Source organism: Aquarana catesbeiana, linkage group LG08, assembly GCF_042186555.1.
Source record: "Aquarana catesbeiana isolate 2022-GZ linkage group LG08, ASM4218655v1, whole genome shotgun sequence".
Taxonomy (NCBI): Eukaryota; Metazoa; Chordata; class Amphibia; order Anura; family Ranidae; genus Aquarana; species Aquarana catesbeiana.
The window spans coordinates 34448610-34475858 of NC_133331.1; the positions used below are offsets into that span (position 1 = coordinate 34448610).

The window sequence follows — 27249 nt, forward strand, 5'->3', positions numbered from 1 at the left end:
GACTCCAATAAGTGAGAAAGTGATAAAGGTGGACTCTTACCCTCCGTGTTGGACCCCCTCCTTGGCAGGGTCTATCAGGCATGCAGATTTTTGCCCTCTGCAGGGACCGTGTAATGAGAAGATCTCCCCAGCAGCTGTCAGCGGGCCCTCTGCAGGGACCGTGTAATGAGAAGATCTCCCCAGCAGCTGTCAGCTGCTGGGGAGATCTTCTCATTACACGGTCCCTGCAGAGGGCAAAAATCTACATGCCTGATAGACCCTGCCAAGGAGGGGGTCCAACACGGAGGGTAAGAGTCCACCTTTATCACTTTCTCACTTATTGGAGTCACCGTCAGTGGATTTGCACCATCCTGCACATCTCTCTCCTTTGTCAATCCACTCATAGGGGGATTAGTTGCTGCTGAGCTGTATAGTGGATGGAAGCTTTTTTTCACTGATGAACTTTTTATGTTTGAACCCATGGACTGAGTTTGTTTGATTTTCAGATTTTCACGCTATTAATATCATTGTACTTCACATGTACACATTTTTTGTTTCTTCTTTGAGTTTTTATGTTTTGCACTTATATATTTCTACCACTCATGGAGTCATTTACTTGCTCTCAGTAGATTGGTGTATGAAAAGGGGCTGGCAGTGATGTTTATCTAACTTTAGACTATGCTGGCAGTGCTGTCCCCAGGCTGGCCTGACACTCCGCCAATGTGTGTCACCTGGGGCGGACCGTCCGATCCCCACCCCCTGTTGGTAAAAAAAATTATCGGCATATAACACGCACGCACTGTTTGCCCCCTATTTTCAGGGGAAAAAAGTGCGTGTTATATGCTGATAAATACGATAACTCTTAGTAGCTGCTACTGCAGCCAGTATAGGAAACCAGTACAATATTTGTTTATTTTGTTCCCACTGTGCATATAATTAGAGTTATTACTGTAATTATAACCTTGGAGTAATCATTACAATGACTGTTTGCAAAGTATTGACATGATTCTCTTGTACCGCATTTTGATTATTGTTGTAGACTCTCCCTCTATTGTCTGCCTGTGTCGTGTAAAGGCTCTAGCTAAAACTTGCTTTTAGTTTTGAATAGGCTTGAAAAGCGTAATTACTGACACATTTGTATTGCTGCCGTGACATCATTGGATAAATTACACCTCACTTCCTAGCCACATGAAAGCTGAAAAAAAGGAGAGAATCAGCTGTTACTAGAGCAGGAAAAAACAAATATTAATGTAGATCTGGAATTATGGCCAGGTTTTCCCCCAATGGATAGGTCCGCTGCCAAGCACATGATCTCAGCCACACTTATCTCCAATGACCAGTCTAGGAATGTTGCTTTTGCATGGATTTGATTTGAATTCCTTTTCTGAAAAAATAAAAACTGTAGTAGATGTCCTTGCTTGTATCAAACAGTGGACTTAGCTTTGAGGTAGAAACAGTTAAATGTAAACTCCTTTCTTTAGAGCCACAAGGGCAGAGTCCCTTTACAGAGAACTAGGTGGACTAAGCTCTTCAGAACACAAGCTGGTGTTCCCTTTAACAGACCCACAGCTGACTCTCTCTAGCACCAGAGGGGTGGCAGCAGCTGAAAAGTCTCCATGATTGCTCAGAACTATCTGTACTCACACAAGGACCAGGGACAGCTGGTTGCCTCCTCCCAACTTCCAAGAAACACCTTTCTCCAATGATACCAGGTCAGATCTTCAGCAGACAGCGCCTTAGTCAACTTTCTGAGGTTTTAGCATCCAGGCTCTCTGGTCGCCCACCTGAGGCCTCACAAAACAGGGGTTTTGTTTGCTGCCCCACCCCTGTAATTTTCTGCAGGCATGCTGTAATGGGGGAAGATTAATGCTGGGTCCCTCCCATAGCTATCCACAGGCTAAGTGATCTTTTAATCTCTGTTCCCAGCTGCATAATGTGCTTGGAGAGGTGGGGGTGGAGAAACAGCAGTACACTGATCTTTTCAGTGAATTGCTGTGCAGGGGAAATATGTCAGCATAATTTTGACCATTGGAGGACAAACAGACACATCCACAAAACTGCCACACAGGGGATGGATGATGATCTTCTTTGCCTAGTGTAGTAAGTTTGAAATGGGAAAGCAGGGAACTGGCAGGATTACCAAGTAGTTTACACAAATGAAGGAATACAAAGAGTACAAGAGTACAGGAGCACTACAAGAGTACTTTTTAACACAAGTACATGGTACAACAGAAACATATCGGGAATATAAAATGTTCAGGTAATGTAATCTTTAAATTGAAATGAAAGTTTTTGTTATGGACATTCAACTATTCACAAATTCTTAACAAAAGCCGCGTACACACGGGCGGACTTTTCGACCGAACTGGTCCGACGGACTTTCAACGGACTTTTGACAGACTTCCGACTGACTTTTTAACGAGCGGACTTGCCTACATACGATCACAGAAAAGTCCGACGGATTCGTAAGTGATGACGTACACCGGACTAAAATAAGGAAGTTGATAGCCAGTAGCCAATAGCTACCCTAGTGTCAGTTTTTGTCCGTCGGACTAGCATACAGACGAGTGGATTTCTGGGTCCGGCGGAGTTACGACGTAAAGATTTGAAGCATGTTCCAAATCTAAAGTCCGTCAGATTTTTGACTGAAGGTCTGATGAAGCCCACACATGATCGGATTGTCCGTCGGACCAGTCCAGTCCGACCATGTGTACACTGCAAAACTGTACATGGGCTTTAAAACGTGTTCCTACCTCACGCCCCCTCCCAACAGTTACTTATCAGCCTACTACCCTTCTCATCTCGAGTTTTTTCAAGACTTTATTACTGTATGTTAATTTTTTTTTGTATGTATATATATATATATATATATATATATATATATATATATATATATATATATATAACATTTTTACTAAAAGGGTTGGAACCCCTATCAGATATTTTTTCTGTCTGTTTTTACTTACAATGGGCTGATCATTTTACATTTATTTCTAAAAAAAAATAAAAGATTATATTTTCATTTTTAACCTTTCTAATTATTTGGAATCAGCCTACTAACCTTCTCATCGCTAGTTGTTTTAAGACTTTATTACTGTGTTTTAAAAAAAACAAATACACTTTAATATGTGTTTGTACTTACATTGAGCTGATCATTTTACATTTATTTCTAAAAAAAGAAAAGATTTTCTTTTTTTTTTCTTTTTAAGCTTTCTAATTATTTGAAAAATCCATTTCCTTTAAGGATTAATCATTATGCATCCAGTCAGGTTCTTTTAGGCCATACGCTTTTCAGTGAGTGAGAAGAGTAATTGCTAGAGGTTATAGTTGTCCCTTTTAAAAGTGGCATATCATAAAAGTTCAGTTGCAATTAAATTTCTGTTTTTTGTTGGCGGACAGTTTTCTGCTAGATGAAATTGTATGTAATGCTCAATAATTTGCATCCCAAAGAAGTAGGGTATAACTGGCTTAATTCCATGCCACAAGATCAAATCTTTAGGCCTGGTTCACACTTATGCATTTTTTAGTGCATTTTCAGTTTTGCAGAAACACACTACAGTCCATTTAACATGGTTTTCTATGGATGTAGTTCAGTTTTGCAGAAACACACTACAGTCCATTTAACATGGTTTTCTATGGATGTAGTTCTGTGCATCTGTGCATTTTATGGAAAGGGACAGGGACTTTTTTCTGGTTTTTGGCTCCATAGACTTCAATAGATCAAAAGTTGGAATTGAAAAACGCAAAATGCACCTGCAATATACAAACTGCAACCTGCATAGATGTAATGCTTGATTCACATCTATGCATGTTGCTTTTGAGCGTTAATGCTTTTTGCGGTGCTTGCCGCATTTTTAGACACGCGTTTTTACAGCGATTTTACTGTGATTTTTCCACGATTTGCGTTTTTGCGTTTTTTTTATATACTGTATATAACTGGTTGCTAAGGAGGGGGCCAGTAAGCTGGCCGCCACGTCCTTAACAACCAATGAGTCATCAGCTGTCAGTGGGCTTTCCCGCTAAATGTAAAAAAAGAGAATTGCCAGCTAAAAAAAAAAAAAACAGCATCCCCCCCCCAGGTCCATACCAGGCCCTTGGGTCTAGTATGGATTCTGAGGGTACCCCCATGCCAATATTTTTGAAAAAAATGGCATGGGGTCCCCCCAAAATCCATACCAGCCCGGCAGGTCAGGAAAGGGAGGGGACGTGCAAGCGCCCCCCCCCCTAACCATACCAGGTGGCATGCCTCAACATGGGGGGGATTGGTGCTTTGGGGCAGGGGGGCTTTTCCCCCTCCACCCCAAAGCACCTTGCCCCCATGTTGATGGGGACGAGGGCCTCTTCCCAACAACCCTTGCCCGGTGGTTGTCGGGATCTACAGGCAGGGGGGCTTATCAGAATCTGGAACCCCCTTTAACAAGGGTGGCCCCAGATCCCGACCCCTCCATGTGAATGAGCATGGGGTACATTGTACCCCTACCCATTCACCAAAAAAAAGTAGTGTAGTGAAAAAATAGAGTAGAAAGATTTTGACAAGTCTTTTATTAAAAATATCTTCTTCTTCCCTGTTTCTACCTCCGGTCTTCCTCCATCTTCTCCCGCATCTTTGTCATCCGGAGGCCCCACCTTCCTGTGATGTCACGGACCCATCATACCCTGGGTGGTGATGTCACAAGGGGGCAGGACCTCCAAATGACATCATCTGATGGCCACACCTCCATAGTTATCTAAGAAATGCTTGACATCTGGCGCGGACAGATCAGCGGGATGCAGCATCGGAGGAGGGTCATCGGTGGCAGAGGAAGAAGAACACCGGACAAAGAAGACAGAAGAAAGAAGAAGAGTGAAAGAAGAAGCAGGAGGACCCCCGAGGATGAAGATATGGGAGAAGATGAAGGAAGACTGGAGGAAGAAGCGAGGAAGAAGAAGATATTTTTATTAAAAGACTTGTAAAAAACTGTCTACTGTATTTTTTGGTGAATGGGTAGGGGTACAATGTACCCATGGGGGGGATCCTGGGGCCCCCTTGTTAAAGGGGGCTTTCAGATTCCGATAAGCCCCCTGCCCGCAGATCCTGACAACCACTGGGCAAGGGTTGTCGGGAAGAGACCCCGACAACCACTGGGCAAGTGTTGTCGGGAAGAGGCCCTTGTCCCCATCAACATGGGGGCAAGGTGCTTTGAGGTGGGGGGCGAATCCATACTAGACCCAAGGGCCTGGCATGGACCGGGGGGACCCCACGCTGTTTTGTTTTTTTTTCCAGGTTTTTTTTTTAGTCGGCAATTTTTTTTTTTTTTACATTAAGCGGAAGGCCCGCTGACAGCTGATGACTCAGCGGTTGTTAAGGATGCAGCGGATGGCTTCCTGGCCCCCTCCTTAGCAACCAGCTATACACAGTGTAAAAAAAAAACTTTATGCTTTATTAAAAAAAAACTATGGGCTGCCAAAGTCTTGCTGCTGCTCACACCTTGATGGGCCTGCTGTTCTTCTACATTAATTAACAAACTTTGAACTTGAATAAGAACACTCTTGGGCAAACATCATAGGTAAAAAAAGGCATTATACATTTTCACACAACATCTGGCACTGCACAGTAAGTAAGATAACATTTAAGTAATACCTAGTTTTAGACAGGTTACTGGCAGTAGACGAAGAAAGCAGCAGATAATTCATCTGGAAGAGCACATTAGGAGCTCCAAAGCTTGGACCACATTAACCACTTGACCTTTGGAAGGTTTTACGCCCTTCATGACCAGGGCATTCTTTGCTATTCAGCACTGTGCTACTTTAACTGGCAATTGCGCGGTCACGCAACACACAAATGAAATTTATATCATTTTTTGCACACAAATAGAGTTTTCTTTTGATGGTATTTGATCACCACTGGGTTTTTTTATTTTTTATCATACAATCAAAAAAAGACCAAAAACTTTGAAAAAAAAAAAAAATTTTTCTACTTTTTGTTATAAAGCAATGACTAAGCACAGCTGTGTGATACACGTCTGCTGAACATTTGAGCTAGCTGCATGTCATGACATGTCCTCGTTTTTAATGGATTTACAATAAAGATACTTTTTTATGTCTGGAAGTGCAGCCACCTTTATCTTCCTATAAAACATATCCAATAAAAAAATAAAATTTCTTCAGAAATTCAGGCCAAAATGTATTCTGCTACATGTCTTTGGTAAAAAATAAAAAAATAAAATCTCAATAAGTGTTTATTAATTGGTTTGTGCAAAAGGTATAGTGTCTACAAACTATGGTATACAGTATCTCACAAAAGTGAGTATACCCCTCACATTTTTGTAAATATTTTATTATATCTTTTCATGAGACAACACTGAAGAAATGACACTTTGCTACAATGTAAAGTAGTGAGTGTACAGCTTGTATAACAGTGTAAATTAGCTGTCACCTCAAAATAACTCAACACACAGCCATTAACCACTTGACGACCGCCTGACGCCGATGTACGTCGGCAAAGTGGCACGGACAGGCAAAATCACGTACATGTACGTGATTTGCCTTCCGCGGGTGGGGGGTCCGATCGGACCCCCCCCCGGTGCCCGAGGCGGTCGTCTTTTGTCCAGCGGCGATCCGTGATGAGGGGGAGACCATCCGTTCGTGGCCCCCCCCTCGCGATCGCCGCCGGCCAATGAGAACACTCCTTTGCTGCTGTATGCTAAACAGCAGCAAAGGAAGTGATGTCATCTCCCCTCGGGTCGGTATTTTCCGTTCCGGCCCGAGGAGAGAAGACATCTATGTGAGTGCACAACACACACACACACAGTAGAACATGCCAGGCACACAAAACACCCCGATCCCCCCCCCGATCGCCCCCCGATCCCCCCCCAATCACCCCCCCCCCTGTCACAAACTGACACCAGCAGTTTTTTTTTTTTTTTTTTTTTTTTTTTTTTTCTGATTACTGCATAGTGTCAGTTTGTGACAGTTACAGTGTTGGGACAGTGAGTATTACCCCCCTTTAGGTCTAGGGTACCCCCCTAACCCCCCCTAATAAAGTTTTAACCCCTTGATCACCCCCTGTCACCAGTGTCACTAAGCGATCATTTTTCTGATCGCTGTATTAGTGTCGCTGGTGACGCTAGTTAGTGAGGTAAATATTTAGGTTCGCCGTCAGCGTTTTATAGCGTCAGGGACCCCCATATACTACCTAATAAATGTTTTAACCCCTTGATTGCCCCCTAGTTAACCCTTTCACCACTGATCACCGTATAACCGTTACGGATGACGCTGGTTAGTTCGTTTATTTTTTATAGTGTCAGGGCACCCGCCGTTTATTACCGAATAAAGGTTTAGCCCCCTGATCGCCCGGCGGTGATATGCGTCGCCCCAGGCAGCGTCAGATTAGCGCCAGTACCGCTAACACCCACACATGCAGCATACGCCTCCCTTAGTGGTATAGTATCTGTACGGATCAATATCTGATCCGATCAGATCTATACTAGCGTCCCCAGCAGTTTAGGGTTCCCAAAAACCCAGTGTTAGTGGGATCAGCCCAGATACCTGCTAGCACCTGCGTTTTGTGCCTCCGCCCAGCCCACCCAAGTGCAGTATCGATCGATCACTGTCACTTACAAAACACTAAACGCATAACTGCAGCGTTCGCAGAGTCAGGCCTGATCCCTGCGATCGCTAACAGTTTTTTTGGTAGCATTTTGGTGAACTGGCAAGCACCAGCCCCAGGCGTCAGGTTAGCGCCAGTACCGCTAACACCCACGCACGCAGCATACGCCTCCCTTAGTGGTATAGTATCTGAACGGATCAATATCTGATCCGATCAGATCTATACTAGCGTCCCCAGCAGTTTAGGGTTCCCAAAAACGCAGTGTTAGCGGAATCAGCCCAGATACCTGCTAGCACCTGCGTTTTGCCCCTCCGCCCGGCCCAGCCCAGCCCACCCAAGTGCAGTATCGATCGATCACTGACACTTACAAAACACTAAACGCATAACTGCAGCGTTCGCAGAGTCAGGCCTGATCCCTGCGATCGCTAACAGTTTTTTTTGTAGCGTTTTGGTGAACTGGCAAGCACCAGCCCCAGGCAGCGTCAGATTAGCGCCAGTACCGCTAACACCCACGCACGCACCGTACACCTCCCTTAGTGGTATAGTATCTGATCGCATCAATATCTGATCCGATCAGATCTGTACTAGCGTCCCCAGCAGTTTAGGGTTCCCAAAAACGCAGTGTTAGCGGGATCAGCCCAGATACCTGCTAGCACCTGCGTTTTGCCCCTCCGCCCGGCCCGGCACAGCCCACCCAAGTGCAGTATCGATCGATCACTGACACTTACAAAACACTAAACGCATAACTGCAGCGTTCGCAGAGTCAGGCCTGATCCCTGCGATCGCTAACGTTTTTTGGTAGCGTTTTGGTGAACTGGCAAGCGCCAGCGGCCTAGTACACCCCGGTCGTAGTCAAACCAGCACTGCAGTAACACGTGGTGACGTGGCGAGTCCCATAAGTGCAGTTGAAGCTGGTGAGGTGGCAAGCACAAGTAGTGTCCCGCTGCCACCAAAAAGACAAACACAGGCCCGTCATGCCCATAGTGCCCTTCCTGCTGCATTCGCCAATCCTAATTGGGAACCCACCGCTTCTGCAGCGCCCGTACTTCCCCCATTCACATCCCCAACCAAATGCAGTCGGCTGCATGAGAGGCATTTTTATGTCCTCCCGAGTACCCCTACCCAACGAACCCCCAAAAAAGATGTTGTGTCTGCAGCAAGCGCCGATATAGGCGTGACACCCGCTATTATTGTCCCTCCTGTCCTGACAATCCTGGTCTTTGCATTGGTGAATGTTTTGAACGCTACCATTCACTAGTTGAGTATTAGCGTAGGGTACAGCATTGCACAGACTAGGCACACTTTCACAGGGTCTCCCAAGATGCCATCGCATTTTGAGAGACCCGAACCTGGAACCGGTTACCGTTATAAAAGTTAGTTACAAAAAAAGTGTAAAAAAAAAAAAAAATATGAAATAAAAAAAAATAGTTGTTGTTTTATTGTTCTCTCTCTCTCTATTCTCTCTCTCTATTGTTCTGCTCTTTTTTACTGTATTCTATTCTGCAATGTTTTATTGTTATTGTTATTGTTATTGTTATTATGTTTTATCATGTTTGTTTTTCAGGTGTGTAATTATTTACACTTTACTGTGCTTTATTGTTAACCATTGTTAACCATTTTTTTGTCTTCAGGTACGCCATTCACGACTTTGAGTGGTTATACCAGAATGATGCCTGCAGGTTTAGGTATCATCTTGGTATCATTCTTTTCAGCCAGCGGTCGGCTTTCATGTAAAAGCAATCCTAGTGGCTAATTAGCCTCTAGACTGCTTTTACAAGCCGTGGGAGGGAATGCCCCCCCCCCCACCGTCTTCCGTGTTTTTCTCTGGCTCTCCTGTCTCAACAGGGAACCTGAGAATGCAGCCGGTGATTCAGCCAGCTGACCATAGAGCTGATCAGAGACCAGAGTGGCTCCAAACATCTCTATGGCCTAAGAAACCGGAAGCTACGAGTATTTCATGACTTAGATTTCGCCGGATGTAAATAGCGCCATTGGGAAATTGGGGAAGCATTTTATCACACCGATCTTGGTGTGGTCAGATGCTTTGAGGGCAGAGGAGAGATCTAGGGTCTAATAGACCACAATTTTTTCAAAAAAGAGTACCTGTCACTACCTATTGCTATCATAGGGGATATTTACATTCCCCGAGATAACAATAAAAATGATTAAAAAAAAAAATATGAAAGGAACAGTTTAAAAGTAAGATTAAAAAAGCAAAAAAATAATAAAGAAAAAAAAAAAAAAAAAAAAAAACACCCCTGTCGCCCCCTGCTCTCGCGCTAAGGCGAACGCAAGCGGCGGTCTGTCGTCAAACATAAACAGCAATTGCACCATGCATGTGAGGTATCACCGCGAAGGCCAGATCGAGTGCAGTAATTTTTCCAGTAGACCTCCTCTGTAAATCTAAAGTGGTAACCTGTAAAGGCTTTTGAAGGCTTTTAAACATGTATTTATTTTGTTGCCACTGCACGTTTGTGCGCAATTTTAAAGCATGTCATGTTTGGTATCCATGTACTCGGCCTAAGATCATCTTTTTTATTTCATCAAACATTTGGGCAATATAGCGTGTTTTAGTGCATTAAAATTAAAAAAAGTGTGTTTTTTCCCCAAAAAATGCGTTTGAAAAATCGCTGCGCAATTACTGTGTGAAAAAAAAAATGAAACACCCACCATTTTAATCTGTAGGGCATTTGCTTTAAAAAAATATATAATGTTTGGGGGTTCAAAGTAATTTTTTTGCAAAAAAAAAAAACTTTTTCATGTAAACAATAAGTGTCAGAAAGGGCTTTGTCTTCAAGTGGTTAGAAGAGTGGGTGATGTGTGACATAAGCTTCTAAATGTTGTGCATAAAATGCCAGGACAGTTCAAAACCCCCCCAAATGACCCCATTTTGGAAAGTAGACACCCCAAGCTATTTGCTGAGAGGCATGTCGAGTCCATGGAATATTTTATATTGCGACACAAGTTGCGGGAAAGAGACAAATTTTTTTTTTTTTTTTTTTTTTTGCACAAAGTTGTCACTAAATGATATATTGCTCAAACATGCCATGGAAATATGTGAAATTACACCCCAAAATACATTCTGCTGCTTCTCCTGAGTACGGGGATACCACATGTGTGAGACTTTTTGGGAGCCTAGCCGCGTACGGGACCCCGAAAACCAAGCACCGCCTTCAGGCTTTCTAAGGGCGTGAATTTTTGATTTCACTCTTCACTGCCTATCACAGTTTCGGAGGCCATGGAATGCCCAGGTGGCACAAAACCCCCCCAAATGACCCCATTTTGGAAAGTAGACACCCCAAGCTATTTGCTGAGAGGTATAGTGAGTATTTTGCAGACCTCACTTTTTGTCACAAAGTTTTGAAAATTGAAAAAAGAAAAAAAAAAATGTTTTTTCTTGTCTTTCTTCATTTTCAAAAACAAATGAGAGCTGCAAAATACTCACCATGCCTTTCAGCAAATAGCTTGGGGTGTCTACTTTCCAAAATGGGGTCATTTGGGGGGGTTTTGTGCCACCTGGGCATTCCATGGCCTCCGAAACTGTGATAGGCAGTAAAGAGTGAAATCAAAAATTTTCACCCTTAGAAATCCTGAAGGCAGTGATTGGTTTTCGGGGTCCAGTACGCGGCTAGGCTCCCAAAAAGTCCCACACATGTGGTATCCCCATACTCAGGAGAAGCAGCTAAATGTATTTTGGGGTGCAATTCCACATATGCCCATGGCCTGTGTGAGCAATATATCATTTAGTGACAACTTTATGAAAAAAAAAAAAAAAAAAAAAAAAAAGTGTCACATTCCCGCAACTTGTGTCAAAATATAAAATATTCCATGGACTCAATATGCCTCTCAGCAAATAGCTTGGGGTGTCTACTTTCCAAAATGGGGTCATTTTGGGGGGTTTTGTGCCACCTGGGCATTCCATGGCCTCCGAAACTGTGATAGGCAGTGAAGAGTGAAAGCAAAAATTTACACCCTTAGAAATCCTGAAGGCAGTGATTGGTTTTCGGGGCCCCGTACGCGGCTAGGCTCCCAAAAAGTCCCACACATGTGGTATCCCCATACTCAGGAGAAGCAGCTAAATGTATTTTGGGGTGCAATTCCACATAGGCCCATGGCCTGTGTGAGCAATATATCATTTAGTGACGACTTTTTGTAAATATTTTTTTTTTTTTTTTTTTTTTGTCATTTTTCAATCACTTGGGACAAAAAAAATAAATATTCAATGGGTTCAACATGCCTCTCAGCAATTTCCTTGGGGTGTCTACTTTCCAAAATGGGGTCATTTGGGGGGGTTTTGTACTGCCCTGCCATTTTAGCACCTCAAGAAATGACATAGGCAGTCATAAACTAAAAGCTGTGTAAATTCCAGAAAATGTACCCTAGTTTGTAGACGCTATAACTTTTGCGCAAACCAATAAATATACGCTTATTGACATTTTTTTTACCAAAGACATGTGGCCGAATACATTTTGGCCTAAATGTATGACTAAAATTGAGTTTATTGGATTTTTTTTATAACAAAAAGTAGAAAATATCATTTTTTTTCAAAATTTTCGGTCTTTTTCCGTTTATAGCGCAAAAAATAAAAACCGCAGAGGTGATCAAATACTATCAAAAGAAAGCTCTATTTGTGGGAAGAAAAGGACGCAAATTTCGTTTGGGTACAGCATTGCATGACCGCGCAATTAGCAGTTAAAGCGACGCAGTGCCAAATTGGAAAAAGACCTCTGGTCCTTAGGCAGCATAATGGTCCGGGGCTCAAGTGGTTAACTGCTTCAGCCCCAGAAGATTTTACCCCCTTCCTGACAAGAGCACCTTTTACAATTTGGCACTGCGTCGCTTTAACTGACAATTGCACGGCCATGCAACGCTGTAACCGAATGGGGGGTGCAGCCCCCATCAGAGGTGCCAATCACACATGCTAATCAGTGCCCGTTAAAATGCCAAATGCTTTGCTCAGGAAGGGGGTAAGTGATCAGTGCCATCAGTAACTCCTGTCAGTGCCCATCAGTAATTACTGTCAGTGCCTTCTCTTCAGTGCTGCCCATCAGTGCCACCCATCAGTGACCATCAGTGCCACCTATTAGTGCCAATCAGTGCCACCTATCAGTGCCGCTTATTGGTGTCAATCAGTGCTGCCTATCAGTGCCCATCAGTGCTGCATATTAGTGCCGCCTATTAGTGCTGCATATTAGTGCCACCTCATCAGTGCCACCTCATCAGTGCCACCTCATCAGTGACCATCAGTGCCACCTATTAGTGACAATTAGTGCCAATCAGTGCCACCTATCAGTGCCACTTATCATGGCCCATCAGTGCTGCCTATCAGTGCCCATCGGTGCTGCATATTAGTGCTGCCTATTAGTGCTGCATATTAGTGCCTCCTCATCAGTGCCCATCAGTGCCACCTTATTAGTGCCACCGCATAAGTGCCCATCAGTGCAGCCTCATCAGTAAAGGAGAAAACAACATTTTATAACAGAAACGAAGAAACAAAGAAAAACGTATTTATTTATTTTTTCGGTCTCTTTTAATTTGTTTAGCAAAAAAGCAAAACCGCAGAGGTGATCAAATACCACCAAAAGAAAGCTCTATTTGTGGGAAAAAAATGATAATGATATTTTGGTACAGTGTAGCATGACCGTGAAATTGTCATTCAAAGTGTGACAGCGCTGAAAGCTGAAAATTGGCCTGGGCAGGAAGGGGGTGAAAGTGCCGGTATTGAAGTGGCATTAAAGACGCTAACAGTTCTAAAGAGTCGTTAACCTCACCCGCACTTTTTGGAAACTGCATGGCATTCTGCCAGGTCGTGATGAAGGTTTATTGACCTGATTACCGGAAAATTATATGCAAGAAGCATTATTGATTTCTATTATATAAAGTGGATTGTCTGTCACATTATGTTGAGTAAGGCAACATCCTGACGATCCTGCTAGCATGACACATATTTATCTAAATGCAATCACAACAAACTATGCCTATATTGAACAAAAAGTCTGTATTTTTGTCAACTTGGAAACTACTAAAGCAATTTTTATGACAGGTCTGATAATAAAGTTGGATTTGCATTTAAATTTAATGTGCCTGTGAATTTTGTAGCTGAATTTATGCTGAAGTAAAAAATGGCCCTGCAGAGACATCATAAAAACGTGTTGTACAGCTGGGATAATAAATGCTTCTCTGACAAGAATCATAAGCGCTGTCTCTCAGAACTACCTGATTTTACTAACTTACTGATTTTGCTAAAGTTAGAGCTGCTATTGAGAAGTATGGGACATTTCAATGACAAGACGCTAACAAAGTGGTTAGCATTGTTTTTGAAACAAGATCTATGGAGAGGCAAGGCTCTACAGTAACAAAACGACATAAACATTCCTATATGAGGTACACAATAGCTCTCTGCTAGACATAGGCAATTCGTTTCGTTCCAAATTTGTTTTTTAACCACTTAAGGACCGAGCCTCTTTTTGAGATTTGTTGTTTACAAGTTAAAAACAGGTTTTTTTTTTTGCTAGAAAATTACTTAGAACATTATACATTTTTTTCTAACACCCTAGAGAATAAAATGGCAGTCGTTTCAATACTTTCTGTCACACTGGTCTTACAAGCGCACTTTTTAAAAAAAAAATACTCTTTTCTTAACTAAAAAATAAGGCAACAGTAAAGTTAGCCCATTTCTTTATATGGTGAAAGATAATGTTATGCCGAGTAAATTGATACCCAACATGTCACGCTTCAAAATTGCACCCGCTCGTGGAATGGCGACAAACTTTTACCCTTAAAAATCTCCATAGGCGACGTTTAAAAAATGCTACAGGTTGCATGTTTTGAGTTACAGAGGAGGTTTAGTGCTATAATTATTGCTCTCGCTCTACCGATCGCGGCGATACCTCACATGTGTGGTTTGAACACCATTTTCATATGCGGGCATTACTCACGTATGCGTTCGCTTCTGCATGCGAGCTCGGCGGGATGGGGTGCGTTTAAAAAATTTTTTTTTTATTATTATTTATTTTTCCTTTTATTTTTTATTTTTAGACTGTTCTTTTAAAAAAAAAATGTGTCACTTTTATTCCTATTACAAGGAATGTAAACATCCCTTGTAATACAAAAAAAGCATGACAGGACCTCTTAAATATGAGATCTGGGGTCAAAAAGACCTCAGATCTCATATTTGCACTAAAATGCAATAAAACATTTTTTGTCATTTAAAAAAATAAAATAAAAAATGGCCCTTTAAGAGCTAAGGGCGGAAGTGATGTTTTGACATCGCGTCCGCCCTGCAATGTTATGGAGATGGGTGGGGGCCATCTTCCCCTCACTCATCTCCATACCCAGCAAGGGGGAAACATCCGATTGCCTCCGCCGATGGATCCGGAGCGTGGCGGGAGGGGGGAGGCCCCTATTCCGCAGCCAATAAAAGTGACCTTGCTGCGAATCCGCCACAGAGACCACTCTTATCCGAAAGCGGACCGCCGGCCCAAGAAGAGGATACCGGGGTTATGGCAGCTAGCTGCTGCCATAACAACGATATTCCTCTTCAAAGTTAGGACGTATATCGGCGTGCAAAATAAATGCCAAGAAGATCTCTTTAAAATGAACCTGCCAGCCATGGCACAGACCTGAACTGCTATTACAACGTATTGTACATACTACGTTTAGATGTTGAATAGGAATAGAAGCTATGCCAGCAATACACTCAAGGTGGGATGAAGGCACTTCTTTTTTGATGAAGCGCAAACATTAATTGAAGATGTATGTATTTGGTTAATGTTGGCCCCTAAACTTAAAGCCCAACTATAAAAATAGAAAAAAAAAAAAACCTTGCAGTGGGCCCCCTCTTGATTTGCAAGGGTTAAATGCTTGTTATGTCTAGGGGGGGTACAGTATTAGTATTAGGTAGTATTTACCTGAATACCCCCCCCCCCAGTCCAGCTGACTCAAGTGGTCTGCTGCTTTGCCGGTAGCTCCAGTCTGTGGGGGAAGCCTCCACATCATCACATACAATGTAAAATATATTAACCCGCGATCGGTCTGAGCTTACAAAGGCAGGGATCCGGTCACAGTGCTGGAGGGACCCTGCTGGAGTGCAGAATAAGGAAAGTATTTTATTTCTCTACCCTTAGACAAAACAAGCATTTAATGCTGCAAGAGCCAATTTTTTTTTTTTTTATTCCTGGAGTTGGCCTTTTTTATGACAGGTCTAAACAAGTACCAAAACATTTACCATGTGATACACAATCTTCATAAATTTGAGCCAAATTGTCCTTCACTTTTTCTCACACACTCCCCCTCTCAGACACTGCAGCTCATAGTGGGAGGGTTTCAGCAACAGAGGAAGTGCTGTCATTCCAGAAAGCACGAGATGGGACTAGGTGCAGTCACCTATAGATTGACAACCTATAGGCTCATGAATCAGCAGTGGTAATGTTGATAGCTACACCCTCTTCAACATCCTCTCATCCCACTGTAGTTCAAGCAGGCACAGTCTACATGAGGGTGGCGACTTTGCTCTTAATTCAGCAGCAATGCGGCAGTGTTATATATAATAAGAAAGCTGCTCTAAAAAAAGAGAAGTATGTTCAAAAGGTTGTGAACATCCAAAGGAAGCACTTAAAATCTTGCAAACACCCTGGTGTGCACACATAAACAAGGTGAAGTGCCCGACCACCGTAGCTGTAGATTAGGCTTACCAGACAGCAAGCAACAAAAGCAGATGGCTTACAACCCAGCCAGGGCCTTTAAAATTTGCAGGTGATCACAATAGGGATGGTGATTTAGATGGTTGACCTTTCTCACTCGCTCCGGCTAAAGTATCCATTCTCTCAGTATACAACCCAAAAGAGAAGAGAACTGGCCATAGTGTAATATATCCAAGGTAACTTGAATAAAACGTAGTATTGCACTTACAGTTAAGAAGTAGTAGAATTGCATGTATAAAAAGCCAGCCGGCATAAACAAAACACAGAACGGAGCCCGTCCTCCTCTCCGAATCACGTGGTAGTGTCACTACGTGCCTCTCCAGATGCGTTTCGTCATCAATCGGACGTTCTCAATGTAAGTGTTATGACAACATCACAGGAAGATACATTAGGTGAACTTCATTGGCTGGGTCAACACGTATTTGTGGGACTTTGCAGGGGAACCAGTACAAAGCTGTAAGGGCAGATGCACTTATAATTAAATGTTGCAGCACATGATTTTTAATAGGAGGCAATAGTTCACCTTAAATGCTGACGAAGAATGAAAAACTCAACAATTAGAGACCAGGAAAGAAGAGGAAGAGCATAAACCATTACAGTGTCTTTAGGTTGGTGGTTCTCAGAGAGGTCCACTTCTACAGTGATGATACGTGATAGCACAGGATCGAGGTAACCGTAGCGGATCAAAGCTTTAATATTTACTGAATATTTACTGAATCCTTTGAAATACTCTAGAGATGATTGGAGGACTTTGAATGAAGAACATAAAAAAAATGGGCTTTAGAGGCACCAATTATAGAAAAAATTGAATACATTTTTATTACATATATATTACATAAAACATGTTAAAAATACTGCCCAATGCAGTGATGACTAAACCTCTCCAATGTGGATCAATCACACCAAAAACATGTCAAAATGAGACATATCAATGTAAACTGAGCAATAACATAGATTCCTAACTCTACATGTTTCTCGAGAAAACGCTTCTTCAGGAGCTGAGTAATTTTGAGGATGTGGCACTGCGCTACTCCCACAGACCCATCCTGTGTTGGAGCTTTTCTAGCTTGTTTGATTCATAATGATTGGAGGACTGTAATACATTGATTATCTGGTTACTTTGTTTAGAGGTCTGTTGCTTGGGGTTCATTCATCCACGTGGCTTGTTGTCTCACATTGCCTTTTACATACTTGCATATGTTGTTCACAGCTTTGGTAGACAGTTATATATAAGAAAACTATTATTCCTGAAGAAGCAGGCCCTGTCCTGCGAAACGTGTTGAAGAAATGATCAAGATGCTACGGCTGGAATGATCTATTCTGAAGTTATATTATTGAAGGATTGGTCATGATGGGATAATGTGATTCCTCTTGTTACTGTCTATCTTAAGATTGTATACTGTATAGTGTTCACTACATGTCCAATTTAGTACCTCGTGTGGGATTTTTTTTTATTGGATGTTGCAATAAAATTTTACTGTTTTTACATATAAACTTTTTATGGTGTGGTACTGTTAAAGTCCTATTTAGCTGTGTATTTTAGGGGTTTTCTTTATGCAAATTGAATAGTAAAGGATGTGCTACCAGCAAATCCATGAAGCACAGAAGGAGGCCTTGCTGCTTTCCTTCCCCCAACCTTAACTATAATGATGGCTATTCAGAGAGATAACTTCAATTTGGTTAGAGTGTGAATCTTCACGTAAGGTGGTAGATGCAACCTTTTGAGTAGGTGTGTAGAGTATACCCATCTCCAAGCAGAAATTGGTCACTCTTAATGCTCTGGTAGCCTTGGTAAAATATATAGGTAAAAACAAAGTCAAATAAAACAACATATTATATGCCAATATAAATACTTTACCTACACACTTTACCAAGGCTACATGTACAGTGCCTTGAAAAAGTATTCACATCCCTTGAAATTTTCCACATTTTGTCATGTTACAACCAAAAACGTAAATATATTTGATTGGGATTTTATGTGATAGACCAACACAAAGTGGCACATAATTGTGAAGTGGAAGGAAAATGATAAATGGTTTTCAACATTCTTTACAAATAAATATGTGAAAAGTGTGGGGGGCATTTGTATTCAGCCCACCTGAGTCAATACTTTGTAGAACCACCTTTCACTGCAATTACAGCTGCAAGTGTTTTTGGGGATCCAGAGAGTGAAAATGTTGCCTATTCTTCTTTGCAAAATAGCTCCAGCTCTGTCAGATTGGATGGAGAGCGTCTGTGAACAGCAATTTTAAATTCTTGCCACAGATTCTCAATTGGATTTAGGTCTGGACTTTGACTTTGACTGGCCCATTCTAACACATGATATGCTTTGATCTAAAACATTCCATTGTAGCTCTGGCTGTATGTTTAGGGTCGTTGTCCTGCTGGAAGGTGAACCTCCACCCCAGTCTCAAGTCTTTTTCAGGCTCTAACCAGTTTTCTTCTAAGATTGCTCTGTATTTGGCTTCATCCATCTTCCCATCAACTCTGACCAACCTCCCTGTCAGGGGGTGGATTGAACAGAGCTCTGTGAGATGTTCAAAGCTTGGGATATTTTTTTATAACCTAACCCTGCTTTAAACCTCTCCACAGCTTTATCCCTGAACTGTCTGGTGTGTTTCTTGGCCTTCATGATGCTGTTTGTTCACTAAGGTTCTCTAACAAACCTCTGAGGGCTTTACAGAACAGCTGTATATATGCTGAGATTAAATTACACACAGGTAGACTCTATTTACTAATTTGGTGACTTCTAAAGGTAATCGGTTCCACTAGAGTGTAGTTAGGGGTATCAGAGTAAAGGGGGCTGAATACAAATGCACACCACACTTTTCTGTTTGTAAAAAATTTTGAAGACCATTTATAATTTTTCTTCCACTTTACATGTGCCAACATACACTTACATTTTTGGTTGTAACATGACAAATGTGGAAAATGTCAAGGGGTATGAATACTTTTTTAAGGCACTGTAAATACTTTACCTACACACTTTACCAAGGCTACATGTATTAATGTGTAAATGGAAGAATGGTAAAATGAACTCAAGATGGGTATATGCTCATTTTCTATGATACGTATTAAGGAAAATTACCCTATGAACTTATTCAATGTTATTTTACTACAGTTACTTAGTAGGTGAGGTCGAAAAAAGACACAAGTCCATCAAGTCCAACCTATGTGTGTGTTTATATGTCAGTATTACATTGTATATCCCTGTATGTTGTGGTCCTTCAGGTGCTTATCTAATAGTTTCTTGAAACTATTGATGCCCCCCGCTGAGACCACCGCCTGCGAAAGGGAATTCCACATCCTTGCCGCTCTTACAGTAAAGAACCCTCTATGTAGTTTAAGGTTAAACCTCTTTTCTTCTAATTTTAATGAGTGGCCACGAGTCTTGTTAAACTCCTTTCCGCAAAAAAGTTGTATCCCTATTGTGGGGTCACCAGTACGGTATTTGTATATTGAAATCATATCCCCTCTCAAGCGTCTCTTCTCCAGAGAGAATAAGTTCAGCGCTCGCAACCTTTCCTCATAACTAAGATCCTCCAGACCCTTTATTAGCTTTTTTGCCCTTCTTTGTACTCGCTCCATTTCCAGTACATCCTTCCTGAGGACTGGTGCCCAGAACTGGACGGCATACTCCAGGTGCGGCCGGACCAGAGTCTTGTAGAGCGGGAGAATTATCGTTTTATCTCTGGCATTAATCCCGTTTCAATGCCAATATTCTGTTTGCTTCTTTGCTGCATGGTCTGTATTTATAGACTTATGTTAACAATATACAACTGACAAAGTGGTGGATTTAGGCTTGAATCACATTTTCTTGGGTGTAAATAGATCTGATTGCTCTTCATTTAAAACACAACGCTGATCACCTTAATTGACATCATTATCTACCACAATGGGTGCCTTTGCCATGTCAGTATCTGATGGTTTTTTTCCACTGCACTCCTGATAATCTTTTACACTCCTCCATCCTCAAAATGAAGAGATTTGGGTGGAGGTGAACTAGTCCTTTTCAAAGGGTTACCAAATGGGAAGAAGTTGTAATCCGTCAATGGTCACACACACAAGGGTCTTCCTTGAATTGGTTCTGTGTAGTGAATTTCTCTACAGTTGCTAATCGGATTGCTAGCTTGTAAAGAACAATTCCCGTTACAGCAGCAAAGCAGTCAATGCTTATTTAAGAAACAATTCCATTTCACAAAGGATTTATAGAGAAATTGGCAGCAAGAATTCTTGCAGCGAATTATTCTCTTGCAGGGATACCCATCACCTAGCATTAAAGAGCCTTATAAACATGCTGAGTTCAAGAAATACGGTGTTGATGTACGCTTGCAAGATAGTATTATGGGTGCTAGCTGAGATCTGCATAATTTACAATGCATCTTAATTGCTTTCTGCTTTGTTTAATAACACAGCTCACACACCCGGCTGCTTTCTGGCACAGACACGTATATTTACTCCATCTGTTGCTTAGTGTGGTTAAACAGTGCCGGTATAGGTAGAAAAAAATAACTAATAAGCTTCATTTCATCTATCTAGCTTCATTCCCATTTTTTTTTTTTTTGGGACCCATTCACACTTTTCCATTCTGGTGCTATTGGTTGAAGAGATTCTTCATCCTAAAACTTTCTCAATTCTCATCTAGGTGAAAATGACGTCTGCCCCCCCCCCCCGCCCTATTCCCAGATTCTGTTCATGTGTAGATGTGCCACAGGGCTTTGGGTCCTGATAGTTCTGCAGTGCATCTGCACATGTGTGGGGTTTCCCTGTGCATGTGCACAGACAGGTAGCATGGAATTCCCCAAACTGGCAGATTAATCGGTTCAACAAACCTTGTATAACGACATGCCGACCAGCGCACAACGATGTACGTTGGCACAATGGCACAGCTGGGCAAATGGGCGTACAGGTACGTCCCCTTTAAACCGCAGCATAGTGGGCGCGCGCGTCCGCCGCGTACTCCGTGACCGTGCCCGCGGACTCGATGTCCGCCGGGGGGATTGCGATCGTGTCACGGAGTTGCAGAACGGGGAGATGTGTAAACAAGGCATTTCCCTGTTCTGCCTAGCGACATGACAGAGATCTACTGCTCCCTGTCATCGGGAGCAGTGATCTCTGTCATGTTGTAGGTAGCCCATCTCCCCCACAGTTAGAATGACTTCCTAGGACACACTTAACCCCTTGACCGTCCCCTTGTGTTTAACCCCTTCCCTGCTAGTGTCATTTACACAGTAATCAGTGCATTTTTATAGCACTGATCGCTGTATAAATGACAATGGTATCAAAATAGTGTCAAAAGTGTCCGATGTGTCCGCCATAATGTCGCAGTCACGATAAAAAACGCAGATCACCGCCATTACTAATAAAAAAAATTAATAATAAAAATGCCATAAATCTATCCCCTATTTTGTAGACACTATAACTTTTGCACAAACCAATCAATATACGCTTATTGCGATTTTTTTTTACCAAAAATATGTAGAAGAATACGTATCGGCCTAAACTGAGAAAGACATTTGTTTTTTTTTAATATATTTTTGGGGGGATATTTATTATAGCAAAAAGTAAAAAATATTGCTTTTGTTTCAAAATTGTCGCTCTTTTTTTGTTTATAGCGCAAAAAATAAAAACCGCAGAGGTGATCAAATACCACCAAAAGAAAGCTCTATTTGTGGGAAAAAAAGGACGCCAATTTTGTTTGGGTGCAACAACGCACGACCGCGCAATTGTCAGTTAAAGTGACGCAGTGCCGTATCACAAAAAGTGTTCTGGTCAGGAAGGGGGTAAATTCTTACGGAGCTGAAGTGTGCACTAATCACATACTATACTTTTATAATGTGTATGTTTCAGTCCCCCCTTATTTGCTGGGAGAGGACAATAATTTTTTGGTGATTTTGACCACGGACTGCCATCCGTCGTTATATGGCTCTTTGAGGAGGAATATCGTTGTTATGACAGCAGCTAGCTGCCATAACCCTGGTATCCTCTACTTCAGCGGGCGGTCCACTTTTGGATAATAGTGGTCTCTGCGGTGGATTCGCCACAAGATCACTTTTATGGGGGGGCGGAGAGGGCCAACACCCCTTCCGCCACGCTCCGGGGGTCCACGCTGGTAGCGGTGGAAACAATCACGTCCTTCCCCCTGTTTGGCTGGCTGCCGAGTGAGGGGAAGATGGCCCCCACTAGACTGCATAGCATTGACCGGCGGAAGCGACGTCAAACGTCACTTCCGCCCAATGCTCTATAAGCAGGACATTTTTTTTTTTCAAATGAAATTTTTTTTTACTATTATTGCATTTTTGTGTAAATATGAGATCTGAGGTCTTTTTGACCCCAGATCTCATATTAAAGAGGTTTTGTCATGATTTTTTTTCTATTACAAGGGATGCTTACATTTCTTGTAATAGGAATAAAAGTGACCCATATTTTATTTTTTTATATAAAGGAGAGTGTCAAAATAAAAAATAAAAAGTAAAATAAATAAGAAAAAAAAAAATAAATTTAAAGCTCCCCATTCCGCAGAGTTTGCACGCAGAAGCGAATGCATACGTGAGTAGCCTATGAAAACGGTGTTCAAACCACACATGTGAGGTATCACACGATCGTTAGAGCGAGAGGAATAGTTCTCGCCCTAGACCTCCTATGTAGCTCAAAACTGGTAACCTGTAGAAATTTTTAAACGTCGCCTATGGAGATTTTTAAGGGTAAAAGTTTGTCACCATTCCACGAGCGGGCGCAATTTTGAAGCGTGACATGTTGGGTATTAATTTACTCGGCATAACATCATCTTTCACAATATAAAAAAAATTGGGTTAACTTTACTGTTGTCTTATTTTTTTTTAATTCAAAAAATTAATTTTTTCCAAAAAAGTGTGCTTGTAAAACCGTTGCGCAAATACAGTGTGATATAAAGTATTGCAATGACCGCCATTTTATTCAATAGGGTGTTAGAAAAAAATATATATAATGTTTGAGGGTTCTAAGTAATTTTGTAGCAAAAAATAAAACATTTTACTTGTAAACACTGAGTCTGAAAAATAAGTCCAGTCCTTAAATGGTTAAACTGTATAATAAACTTTGTTACAAATCTTTTTAAATATGTCTCCACTTTATGGTCGCTATTGTTCACCTTTGTAGGGTTCAGGGGGTTTTCATTCCGGTACTTGCCTAATTTTTATCTTAGACTAATGTTTTACATTACAGGAATACATTTTATTCTCAGTACAGACTTTGCTTTGGGGTCTAAAGATAACTAAAAGTAAAAAAAAAAAAGTAAACTGACTCAAATGAGAGTAAGCTTATATTTGGTTTAATGTCCATCCATCAAAAACCAACTGTCATTTGGTCACAGAATATCCTTCCTGTATTGTATTTTAATTTACAAGTACGCAGTTTTATTACTTTTTGTGATTTGTACCATATGGAATATGATGTACTTATTGAAAATTACAGCAGATGTCATCTGGTCTGGTCATTTCAAATGTGCTTTTTTTTCTCTTCTTTTCATTGCGCTTGCCAGGTGTGTCGTATGGACCAGAGATGACAAAGTCTTTTTCTTCAATCCAACAATCCAGTTGTCGGTGTGGGACAAGCCAATCGATTTGAAGAATCGGGTGGACATAAACCGAATTATCGAGGACCCGCCCCATAAGCGCAAATTGGAATCTCCTCCAAGTAATTAAACTCTGCGGTTACCATTTTCTATTTTGTTCTGAACGCATGACATGTTCTAATGATATCTATACAGTGGAACCTTGGTTTACAAGTAACACGGCTAGCGAGCGTTTTGAAAGACGAGCAACCTTTTTTTTTTTTAATTCTGACTAGGTTTGCGAGTGTTATCTTGCAAAACGAGCAGGATTCAAGTCAATGGGGTGTTCAGTACCTCATTTGGCCAGAGGTGCGGGAGCGTCGGTGACACTCAGGATGGTTAGGAGCCGTTCGGAAATACTCGGAATCACTCGGAAATACTCAGTTCCTGAGTTCTTCTGAGCCTTTCCGAGGGTTTCCGAGTTAAGCCGAGCTGTCCCGAGTATTTCAGAGGCTCTCCAGCGCCCCCCCACCTCTGGCCACATGTGGTATTGCATGCAATAGAAGTCAATGCGGAATGAATTATCTTAATTTCCATTGACTTCTATAGGGAAACCTGCTTTGATATGCGAGTGCTTTGCATTACATTCTCCTGGAACAGATTATGCTCGTAATCCAAGGTTCCACTGTAATAAGATAAAAAGTTCATACATTTGAAGAAGTCACTTACCATCCAGTTGAGCTATGAATTGATAAGGTGTATCCTTCCACACAAGGATTTACCATATATCTGGTATTTTGAAGAGAACCAATAGCCTTTTTAATGCTTTTAGATATACAAATGAAACAGATCAGTCTAATAATCTACTTCTAGTGTTAATATTTAAAAACGTGTGTCTTGTGTTTTTGTGTAGTTTCAGTGTACATTGATAGGCCATTTGCTCTCTAATGATCCTCTTCTCTTACTGCAAGCCTTATTGAATACAATAGATCCTGCAGAATTTAAAGTGAGCTTGTGGGGATAAAGGTACTGGGCAGTCATTGCTGGTTTGGTTTGATTGGTGCAGGCCCAGGGGATTCACTTCACTGGATGCAATTTTATTTCCAGGTGACAGACTGCCTAGGCAGTGAAGCAAGTAGCTAGAAGTGAAAAATGAAAAGGAGCATCTAACGGCTTTGACACTTTACATGAAAGGGGATCATTTGGAATTGCTCACCTTAGGGCATGGCTGAATCACATATACATATATTACCAAAAGTATTGGGACACCTGCCTTTACACGCACATGAAATTTTATGGCATCCCAGTCTTATGCCCCGTACACATGGTCGGACATTGATCGGACATTCCGACAACAAAATCCTAGGATTTTTTCTGACGGATGTTGGCTCAAACTTGTCTTGCATACACACGGTCACACAAAGTTGTCGGAAAATCCGATCATTCTGAACGCAGTGACGTAAAACACGTACGTCGGGACTATAAACGGGGCAGTAGCCAATAGCTTTCATCTCTTTATTTATTCTGAGCATGCATGGCACTTTGTGCGTCGGATTTGTGTACACACAATCGGAAGTTCCGACAACGGATTTTGTTGTCGGAAAATTTTATAGCAAGCTCTCAAACTTTGTGTGTCGGAAAATCCGATGGAAAATGTGTGATGGAGCCTACACATGGTCGGAATTTCCGACAACAAGGTCCTATCACACATTTTCCGTCGGAAAATCCAACCGTGTGTACGGGGCATAAGTCTGTATGGTTCAATATTGAGTTGGCCCACCCTTTGCAGCTATAACAGCTTCAACTCTTCTGGGAAGGCTGTCCACAAGGTTTAGGAGTGTGTCTATGGGAATGTTTGACCATTCTTCTAGAAGCGTATTTGTGAGGTCAGGCACTGATGTTGGATGAGGAGGCCTGGCTCACAGTCTCCGCACTAATTCATCCCAAAGGTGTTCTATCGGGTTAAGGTCAGGACTGTGCAGGCCTGTCAAGTTCCTCCACCCCAAACTCGCTCATCCATGTTTTTATGGACTTTGCTTTGTGCACTTTAACAGAACATTTGGTGGAGGGGGGATTATGGTGTGGGGTTGTTTTTTTAGGGATTGGGCCTGGCCCCTTAGCTTCAGTGAACTGAACTTATAAGGCATCAGCATACCAAGAAATTTTGGACAATTTCATGCTCCCAACATTGTGGAAACAGTTTTTCTGTTCCAACATCAAGGAGAAAGGAACTGGTGCACAGAGTTGTTTTCAAAACAGTCCAGCCAACTAAAAGCAAAGTCTCTAAAAAACACAATGATATGGGGTGGAAGGCAGTCCGTAAGGATCACTGGGCTGTGATAATGAATATATGCTGAGATGGTACTGTATATGGGGGACCACCTGCAGCTGCTGTCCTCAGAGTTGTGACGGCTCTGTGTAAATCAAGAGAAGCAAGAAAGAGGGAAGGACGCGTCAGCTAAGTGTCGTAGCCCAAGGTTTAATACATAAGCCAGGATCATGAGCACTTACAAGATAAATAATGTAAATAGGCTCATCTGTAAATGGATCTCTGGGTTATTATCTGGGCAGCCGTCATGATATTGCCATCAATGTGTGAGATGGTTCCAACTGCTCAGTGTGAAGGGAGGAGAGGGAGGCAGTTCCTGAAGCCTCAAGGGGTCAGGAAGTCGCACTCTGGCTGTGTGGACTGTCCCACGGATATGATGTCACCAGCAGAAACAGGAGATCACTAGCCCTACACAGTCAGTGACTTCCTGACCCCTAGAGGCTCCAGGAACTACCTCCCTCTCTCTCCCTTCACACTGAGCGTTTGGAACCATCTCACACACCAATGGCAACATCATGATGGCTGCCCGGATAACAGCCCGGAGATCCATTTACAGATGAACCCATTTACATTATTTATCTTGTAAGTGTTCTTAATCCTGCCTTATGTATTAAACCTTGGGATACTACACTTAGCTGGTGCGTCCTTCCATCTTTCTTGCTTCTCCTGTTCCAACAAGACTGTGCACAAAGCAAGGTCCATAAAGACATAGATGAGTGAGTTTGGGGTGGAGAAACTTGACTGGCCTGCACAGAGTACGGACCTCAACCTGATAGAACACCTTTTGGGATGAATCAGAGCAGAGACTGCAAGCCAGGCCTTCTTGTCCAACATCAGTGCTTACGGACTAAGACTGGGATGCCAATAAAGTTCATGTGTGTATAAAGGCAGTCCCAATACTTTTGGTAAGATAGTGTATGTGTAGTTCAGTTAATGAGCTTTGTATTTCTCCATGTGTTGTGGGATTTCTTGCATTGGCCATCTTGGAGTATTGTGGTGACCTATATTAGTCTCAGCCAGAGATGGGAGATTTAGACCTGCACATCACATCATGGGTCCTCCATATGTATAGTAGACCACATTTGAGACTGTTGCCTTTACTAATAAAGTGTGTTGGCTA

The 27249-nt window shown here is 42.0% G+C and overlaps 1 protein-coding gene across 2 annotated transcripts in view; it reads left to right on the plus strand.

The window, feature by feature from the left end:
* The window catches only part of TCERG1L (transcription elongation regulator 1 like), a 325277-nt gene that overhangs the window by 264555 nt on the left and 33473 nt on the right, over positions 1-27249 (plus strand). For both annotated transcript variants that reach the window (XM_073595691.1, XM_073595690.1), the window contains one exon: positions 23789-23943. In XM_073595691.1, coding sequence (XP_073451792.1) covers positions 23789-23943 — 155 coding nt within the window. The remainder of the gene's footprint in view (positions 1-23788; positions 23944-27249) is intronic.